At 61.1% G+C, this 8,956-nt stretch overlaps 2 protein-coding genes across 3 annotated transcripts in view; both read right to left on the reverse strand.

The window, feature by feature from the left end:
• Positions 1-1,068, reverse strand: part of F2RL3 (F2R like thrombin or trypsin receptor 3) — a 1,772-nt gene extending 704 nt beyond the window's left edge. The window contains exons 1-3 of the mRNA XM_045289687.1: positions 951-1,068; positions 621-626; positions 3-449 (exon numbers count right to left, since the gene is read on the reverse strand). Of these exons, the coding sequence (XP_045145622.1) occupies positions 3-449; positions 621-626; positions 951-1,068 (571 nt within the window). The remainder of the gene's footprint in view (positions 1-2; positions 450-620; positions 627-950) is intronic.
• A 5,037-nt stretch (positions 1,069-6,105) lies between these two features.
• Positions 6,106-8,956, reverse strand: part of SIN3B (SIN3 transcription regulator family member B) — a 25,117-nt gene continuing 22,266 nt past the window's right edge. For both annotated transcript variants that reach the window (XM_045289718.1, XM_030885503.2), the window contains exons 14-18: positions 8,422-8,595; positions 8,192-8,284; positions 8,007-8,101; positions 7,444-7,648; positions 6,106-7,338 (exon numbers count right to left, since the gene is read on the reverse strand). In XM_045289718.1, the coding sequence (XP_045145653.1) occupies positions 7,108-7,338; positions 7,444-7,648; positions 8,007-8,101; positions 8,192-8,284; positions 8,422-8,595 (798 nt within the window). In that variant the 3' untranslated portion in view covers positions 6,106-7,107. The remainder of the gene's footprint in view (positions 7,339-7,443; positions 7,649-8,006; positions 8,102-8,191; positions 8,285-8,421; positions 8,596-8,956) is intronic.

The following is an 8,956-nucleotide window of genomic DNA, read 5'->3' on the forward strand; positions in this document are numbered from 1 at the left end:
GCGCGCGCGCAGCGGGTGCACCACGGCCAGGTAGCGGTCCAGCGCGACGGCGGCCAGCAGCAGCAGCGAGCAGTACATGTGGCCGTAGAGCGCGCTGGTGGCCAGGCGGCAGGCGGTCTCGCCGAAGGGCCAGCGCTGGCCGCGTAGATGGTAGGCGATGCGCGGCGGCAGCGCCAGGCCCAGCATCAGGTCAGCGGCCGCCAGGTTCATGAGCAGCAGTGTGGAGGGCAGGCGGGGCACCCGAGTGGCCAGCACCCAAAGCGCCAACCCGTTGGCCGGCAGGCCCAGCACTAAAGCCACCGTGTAGATGGCGGGCACAAGGCACGTGGGCACCCAGCCCAGCAACAGTGCCTGTGAGCTGTTGGGCAGGAGCAGAGTGGTGGTGTCATTGGCGGAGACTTGGCCCGGAAAGCCTCGAGGGTCGGGCCGGGCCCCCCCTGTCGCATCTGCTGCTCCGACCCCTGGCTGGGCATCTGGGGGGGAGAGTGGCATCAGCCCCAGTGGGAGGGAAGGCCGTGGACCTCAAATGTCTGCCCTTCCTGCCCCCGGTGTCCCCCCCATTTTACCCTGCCTTCCAGCTGTCCAAGCCTTAGCTCAGACTCCTCAGCTGCCCTCCTTACGGTGGCCTAGTGTGGCATCCGTTTCCTGTCCCTTGTGTCCCCCTGAGCCTCTCAGCTGCCCCCTGGTGCCCCCCCCTTCATGTCACCTCTTATTATACTCCCTGCTGTCTGTCCCTTGCATCCCCATGGATCCCTCAACTGCCCCTGGGGATCACCTCTAGTGACTCCCTTGTGCCAGCTTCCCACCCCCCCACCTGTATCTGCAGTGGAAGCTGGCTCCCCAAGGACTGGAGTTCAGGCTTCAGCTGTCCCCACCTCCCTGGGGTGGGTGATGGCACTGGGGGCTCCCCTTCTCCCTCTGCTCCCAGTCTCTCTGTGCCCCTCACTCACCAGTCGTCCCGCCGGCACTCCCATCCTCCAAGGGCTCGTCGTAGATGCTGGGGGTACGGGTGCTGCCAGCAGGGATGAGCCCCAGCACCAGGGCCCCAAGCAGCAGGCGGCCAAACATGTCCCTGCTGACAGGCTCGGTGCTCTGACCCTCAAGTTCCTGCCTGCCCCAAAACCACCCCCACCCCAGCTTCCTGGGCTGGCCTTGGAAGGCGTTGGCTGAGAGATCAACCAGGAAGACCCTTTCCTGTCCCCCTTGTCCCAATCCTGACTGAAGCAGGGCCAAGACACCCCTTACCCCAACCAGCCCCGGCCAGCCCAAGTCACTTCAAAGACTAACGTTCTTCTAGTGACCCACCGAGTCCGCTGCCCCCACTTCACCACCGCGAGCCAGGAAGCATCTGTGGTTCAAGTGGTCACTTCCTGCCCAAGACTTCTGTCTGTAGCCCCGGCTTTCCTGAGAGTCCCCCAGGCCCACTCCTGCGTCAGGGGCTTTTCCTGAAGCCTCCCTTCCCCCTCTCTGGGCTGAAGGTCAGGGAGGGGAGGAACACCCACAGACCCCAGGCCTCTGGGGGACCCTCATGTCTGCCCTGCACCATCCCAGTGGGGGTGGGGACACCTGCCGAGTCTGGGATCTACTGAGTGAGCCCTGGGGCCTGACAGAATGCTAGCCCCTGGGTGGTGGGGCTCAAAGCTGGTCCCCAGACTAAGGGAGTCCCTTCCTCCGCCAGCCCCCGACCCCCCTCACTGGCAGCCAGGTCCCTGTGGGGATGCTATATGCATCACCTGGGGTGGGAGATGCTCTCTGTGCAGAGGCAGAAATGGGAGTGCTCAGTGTCTCTCCTGCCCACAGCCCTCCTGGCCCAGGGACTGGTGGCAGGAGGGCCCAGTGGATGGGGGTGGGGACCTGGGGTCAGAGGGAACTGTTTCCCCCAGGACAGCTCTATCTAGGCAGACAGCTGGGGTCCTGGAGACCAGCCAGGAAATGATGAAGCAGAGGCCTGGACAGTATCCATGTGGTGGCCGCTCTGCCAGCCCAAGTGGAGATAGGCAGGCCCTGCCTCCAGCTCTGGGTAAGACCGAGGCTCAGAGAGGTCCCGGGGCAGGCATGGGGCGCCCTTGGCAACCACACAAGGGCAGTCCACGCCCACTTCGTGTAGACTCTGGGACACAAGCCGCCGGAGACTGTCGGCCACTGTCACTGCAGGCGGGGGCAGGAATGGCTGGTATCCCCCTCCTGACTCACATCCTGGACATCCATGGGAAGATGTTTGTGTAGGACATTTCTGCAGCACAAAGTGGGCCGCCAGCCCCTTCCATGGGGACTGTTACTGTGCCTAGCGGGGGTTGGGGTGGGGGAGTGGTCCCCAGACAGCAGAGAAAGGCTCAGAGACACTGGGATCACGGGGACCATGTGGGTGACTAGCCCCCTCCCTTCTTCCAGGTCAGTAGATGGGGGATAGGGAAGTTACTTTCTCCCCATGTGCTGCTGGGAGGTCCTGAGGGCCGTGGTGGCCTGGGCCTGTCCTACAAAGTCAGGCACGTACAACACTTCACTGCCGTCGGGTCAGTGCTGACACACAGCGACCCTCTACGGCAGAGTAGAACTGCCCCTGTGGTAAGTGTTCACCGGAGCACAAAGCCCCGAGTTTCTCCAGAGGAGCAGCTGGTGGTTTCAAACTGCCGACTTTCCGGTTAGCAGCCCAGTTCTTAACCACTGTGCCACCAGGGCTCCTAAGAACCCCATGCCGGGGCCTTAAGACAGAAGCAATCTCATCTCCCTAAATTCTGGGGACCGGAAGTTCAAGCTCACAGTGTCGGCAGGACCAGGTCCACATAGAGGCTTCCTTTTGGGGAGGAGCCTTCCTCGCTGCCTCCTGCTTCTGGGGGCTCCAGGCTGGAGCCTGGACTGGGCTGGTGGCTGCCTCACTCCAGTCTCTGCCTCCGTCATCCCGTGGCCTTCTCTGTGGCTGAATCTTGGTGTCCGAATGTCCCTCTTCTTAAAAGGACACTCAACTAGGGCTCCCCCGAGGCTACTGCCACTTCATTTCAGCTGGATGAAAACTCCAGGGACCTTATTTCTAAAAAAGGCCACATTATCAGATTGTGGGGTAGGATCTGGGCACACACCCCCACCCCCACCCCGCTCAAACTTCTTATTGTGAATTAAGTTGAGGTTTCCCGTATCAGTTCATCATTTTTCCATTCAACAATGTAAAAATGTATCAGATCTCCCAGTGGCTTGCCCGCCTCACCCCACCCCCAACCCCCACCTCAGCCCCCACTTTTCTTCCCCATCTCCTTCTGTTAGGATATTATCGTCCCCTTCACCCAAGTCCACTCCTGTCTACGGTATTGCGACACTGGAGGGGTAGTGGTTACACATTGCACTGCTAGCTTCAAGGTCAGCAGTTCGAAGCCGCCAGCAGCTCCTCAGGAGAAAGGCGGGGCTGTCTCTCCTGGAAACTCAGAGGGACAGCTCTGCCCTGTCCTGGAGGGTGACTTTGAGTCAATTGACTCGATGGCAGTGAGTTTTGAACCTAATACTTCCTCTCCCCTCCCACCTCCCGATGTAGTCATCAAAATCAGTTTCTTCTGGTATGAAGACCTTTTCCTCTGTCAGAGCCCCCAATAAAATGAATCCATAAAAGGAAAGAAAACCTTTTCTTGATTAAAAAAATAAGATCACAAGCCCATAAATATTGCGTGAGACCATACGCATAATTTTATAGCATAGAAAGCAAAATGGTCTCGTACAGTATTTGTCCTTTTGTGTCTGAGAAGGATATCATGCTTGGGAACATAGGGAGCAGGGGAAAAGAGTGGACACAGCCATGGGTGGACAGACAACGGGCTCAAACATAAGAATGGCGAGGACGAGCAGGACCCAGCAGTTTCCTTCTGTTGTGCAGGGTCCCCAGCATGATGTCCTCGAGGTCCATCCGTGGCAGAGGTGGTAGGCAGTTTCATCATCATGCTTTAAGGGTGCCTAGGCTCCTGTGTGCACCAAAGTGCCTTAGCCCCGTCCTCCGCGGATGGGCATTTGGGCGGGGGTCTATCTTCTTGCTACTGGGAACCGTGCAGCGGTAAACGTGGGTGTGAGCACATCCCTTTGAGGAAACAATTCAAGCCAAAGTACTCTTCTGTAAACATTCTAACAAACAAAAACAAAGAAGATGGGCAAACCCACAGGATTGGCAGCATGCCCTGAATTCCCTTGCTTCTCAGTCACTACAGCTCTGGCCACCTCGCCCTGGCCCTTCCGGGAACCTTCCTTGACCTAACTTGGGCCTCCTGGGCCCGCCCTGGCTCTTCCCATGGCCCCGCCCCCAGTCCTGGTCCCTCTGCCTTCCCTAGACAGATCTGGACCTGGAGGAGCTAGGGACCCGTCTCCGGCCTGCCGCGCCCTTCCGCCGCTTTGCTGTTGCTGTGGAAACCACTCCCGTTTGTTTGTGCTGTGGTTGAAGCTGGAAAGGCGCCCGCAGCGCGGCTCTAGGGCTTCCGGCCGTCTCCCCTAGGCGTGAGCCAGGGGCCTTGGGCCCCTGAAGGCCCTGGGCAGCGTCGCATCAACACCTCGACCGTCCAAGAGGCAGGGCATCACCCCATCGCAGCCACATGTCACATGGCCTACAGTGCTCCTTTTCGGAGTCTGAGAGACGATGCCTTCCCGCACCCCCCACATCTTAGGCCCCTTGCCTCCTGCTACCCTTGGGGCAGGGATTCCAGGCCCGAGGCCCCTGGCTCGCATGACTGGCCGGAAGCGCCCTTTGCAGACTGTCCCTTTGCAAACTGTCGCTCACTCCTGACTCGTGACACCGCTTTGCCAACCGCACATCACCTGCTTTTGTAAAACTCTCTTATCTAAAGGACCGTCGGTCCAACGGAGTGAACCCATGTCCTCCCCCAGCCTGCCGCTAGGAGCGCCTCTGGTGGTGAGGCAGGCGCAGGTGTACGCCAGAGGGGCAGAGGGGTGTGCCCACCCGTTGTATGAGGTTGATGAATTCCCACCAACTAAGTGGCCCAAAGTAGGGCACCACTTCCATGTCAAGTTGCTGTGGCTCAGGGGTCCGGGGGAGGCGGAGCAGTGGCCTCTCTGGGTTTTCTCTCTCCAGGGCGGCTGGCAAACTTGTGTCCCTGTGAGGGTCCCTTGCTCCCATGGCCCTGCAGCCCTTTTACCGAGGCGGCTTGGAAACCAGCTCCTCCGGCAACTAAGATGGGTCATTTCTGGGGCACCATCAGGTCACAGGCCTGGACCACCTGGGAGAGGGAATCTTGGGGACACATTGGACTGTTTCATCCACGCCTGCCCCATGGACCTAGCACCTCCCCTGGTGGCTGCTGTGTCTACACCTCGGTTGAAGTAGAATAGAGGGTGGCTGGAGTCCCAGTCACCAGACCCCCAAGTCCTGCCTGCCCACCCAGCGGTCTGGGAGGCATGCGATGCCGGGGGGAAGAGAGGGCAGGGAAGCACAGGGTGCAGGGTTCCTGGAAGCAGCCAGGGTGGTCTGTGCAGAGAAGGGCAGAGGCAGCACACAGGGGGACGCTGCCTGAGACCTCAGGAGTGTCCTGCCCCACAGGACAGCAAGCGGGACAGGGTTCCCAACTGGCACCAACCCAGTGGCCTGAGGCAACAGGGCTGGGAGGAGCAGTGAGGGAGGCAGGGTGGGCCCCTAGCTGGGGGTCACAGAGCAGAACACAGGGGCACAGATGTGGTAGTCTTGGGGGGTGAGCATGTGGAACCTGCTCATGGGAACCTGCCCTACCCAGTGCTCAGCAGTCACCGCCCCCCCATTCCCCTCCACCCAACACAGGGGAGGGGCATCTGGGCAAGACCACCTAGGGGAGGCATGACGATGGCACAGTGGTTACGCATTAGGCTGTTAAGTGCAAGGTTGGCAGTTTGAACCCAACTGGGGTTCGGGGAGAAATATGGGGCTTTCTACTCCCTTAAAGAGTCAGTCTCAAACTCCCAAGGGCAGTTCTACCCTACCCTATGTAGGATGGATGCCATCCCAAGGGCCTGAGGAAACAGGGGCCCCCCTACCCCCACTCCCTGCCATAAGGGGAGGGCTGTGTAGGCCCTCTTGGTGGGGGTTTGGGACCCAAGGAGCGTACAGACTCGTCTGACTTCCTTGCAGAGAATGACCTCCAGAGGCCCTGGGCTTTACAGCAATATTTAATTTTTACCTTTAATGTGCAAATAAATAGAAAAGGAAATGTACATTCAAAACAGCTGCAAAGGAAGGATGAGGCCGGGTGGAAGGTGTCCAGGAGGGGCAAATGCCCCTCAGAGCATGCAGGGTGGGCACCCCCTCCCGCCTGCCCAGGGTGGAGTTGGCAGAGCAAGCCCAGCCGGCAGGGGATGGGTCCAGGAACCCAGACGACACACTCCTTCCAGAGAACGAGGGACTCACAACGTGCCTACTGCACGCAGGCCACAGGGGCCACCAGACCCCAGGTGGGGATGTGCTGACCTTGGAACCCTCGGGCCTCCAGAGTTCCAGAAGCTTCTAGAAATACAAGTATGCTTCCGGGAACCGCGTTTGGCACAGCTCTGCTGTGGGAGTCTGGAGACGGGGAGCAGAGTGGACGAGGGTGGGGCACTCAGGGAACTGGCCCCGCCCCCGCGGCAAGTGCAGCTTGGCATTCTTGGCACGAGCCCTTCAGGCCCACACCCTCAGGGGAACAGCAGCCCCTTTCTCCAGGGCAGGGCTTTCCAGGACGGGGCTGCAGGGCAGGCAGCGTTGCCACAGATGGCTTTCAGCCCCAGGGCGGCACGCCCTCGGCAGACCGGGAAGACCAGTGCTCCGGTGCATCTTTCAATAAGATCCACTGTAAGTGCACGGTAGGGAAGGGGGTGATGGCTGCACCTCGGCCGGCCGGCTGTGTCTCCCATTCAGAGCAGAAGCTTTAGCAGGTCGGCTGCTAGGCCCAGCAGGCCAGCTGCAGGGAGTCAGAGCCACCGCACGCCCCACTTTTGGCATCAGTGTGACTAGGCCCTGCCCCACCCCACCTTGGGCTCAGCCCGCAGCTCTGGGGTCTCCTCCCCTCAGGCAGTCACCCGACACCCCCAGGGTGGCGCCCCCTCTGGTTTGGCACAGTCTGGACCCCTTGCTGGGGCAAGTGGCTGTGGAGAGGCCTGGGTGGTGTCCCCAGGCGGTCAGGGTGAGGCGGGGCGCCGGCTGTACTGCACGCGGTAGCGGGTCACAGGGAGCCCGTGCACGCGCACAGTCTCGCACAGCGTCTTGCAGGGCACCAGGTCTTCGTCGTCCTCGCCCATCAGCCAGTCCTGCACCAGGCTGGCTGCCTCCACCGGCACGTGCTCCTCCAGCCAGCGTCCGTGCCACGCCTCGAAGTGCTGGTGGTGTCGCAGCAGCACCAGGGGCTGCACCTGCATGGGGAGGCGGCCAGGTCAGGGCAGCAGGGCACCGGTCCGAAGTGGAGGGGAAAGGAGGGAGAAGGCTGGGCAGGACCCTGGGAGGCGCGAAGAGGGCACCTGCTTGGCGCGGCCGAGGGCGCCGCGGCGGTACATGTAGTCCTCCGAGTTGACGATGAACAGCATCTTGTGGGTGCTGAGCCGGAAGCGGCAGTCCACGCTGCAGGCGCTTTCCACGCCCACCAGCCGCTTCCACGAACCCTTGGCGTCACCCCGCAGGGCCCGCACCTGCGCGCACTGCCATCGCCGGAACTTCCGAAGATTCCTGCAACGGAGGCACTCAGAGGGCGGTGCCAGCGCCTCCCAGCTTATCCCCGCCCCCCACCGCCACAACACGTGAGATCCTCACCAAGGGAGTCAAGGAAACGCAAGCAAAGCCCTAATATCGCCCCTGCCCCCAGTCATTGGGACCCCACCCCCAATGCCTCTGCCCCCAGCGCACCTTTCTCCCAGCCCCCTTCCCCCTCGGCCCCTCCTCTACCTTCTTACCTGTGGGACCTCCGGCACAGAGGCCCCCACGGGTCCCTTGCTAGCCTGTCCCCTCCCAGCCCCACCCCCCTACTTGTGGTCTCCTGTCCCTCAGGCTCTGAGGTCCTGAAATGACCCCTCCTTGGCTCTCGCACCTCTGTAGGAACACTGGCTTCAGCAGGAAGCCCTCACTCGGTGAGCTGGCAGTGCCCTCTGTGCCCACATACTGCTCCACGTAGCTGGACAGGTGCTGTGGGAGGGAGGCAGGAAGGTGCACGTGACTCCCCGGTGAGGGCTTGGACCCTCACGGTAGACCACATGCGCCGTGTGCCATGCTGACCTGCACCTCCACGGGGTCATCCATCTGGGCCTCCTCCGTGTCCAGCAGCTCGATGGTCATGATCACTTGCCCTTTGCGCTGGAGGAACATCACCTGGCGGGGCCACACAAGCCTGCTGAAGCCCCCAGACTGGGGAGCACAAGGGCCCACCCTGTCCTCCTGAGACCACCCAAAGCTACCATCCCAGACACGGGGAGCGCTGGCCAGGTCCATCCCTGCTCCCTGCCCACCTTGAAGCAGTTCTCGTCGGCCATGCACCGCTCTGCCCGCCACTGGTAGCTGGTCTCCCGGCCGGCACGCACACATCGTGAGGAGAGGTTGCCGCCGGCAGCCCCGCGCTTCTTCTCGTTCAGGTAGAGCTCCGCTACCTTCAGACACACGTCATCACTAACCAGATGGTGCAGCTGCGGGGCAGGGAGGATGCGTCACAACGGCCACAGGACCAAGTAGCCGGCAGATGGACAAACACATTGTGGTTCGTCCACAAACCGGAACAGAGTAGCACCAACAATCCCCTGCCATCCGGGCCACCCGACGTAAGAGCGGAGCAGAACTGCTGTCATGTTAGTGAGAGCACAAAGCCTCATCGTTCAAGAGCAGAGTGGCTAGTGGCTGTGAACTGCTGACCTCATGGTGGCCCAACATGGAGCGGCCAAACCCCAAACCAAGTAGTTCACTGCCATCAAGTTGATTCCAACCCACAGCAACCCTACAGGACAGATGGAACTGCCCCTGAACGTTTCTGAGACCGTAACCTTATGGGAG

The sequence above is a fragment of the Echinops telfairi genome, unplaced genomic scaffold (assembly GCF_000313985.2).
Source record: "Echinops telfairi isolate 266 unplaced genomic scaffold, ASM31398v2 ScPeMD7_30;HRSCAF=105, whole genome shotgun sequence".
NCBI lineage: Eukaryota > Metazoa > Chordata > Mammalia > Afrosoricida > Tenrecidae > Echinops > Echinops telfairi.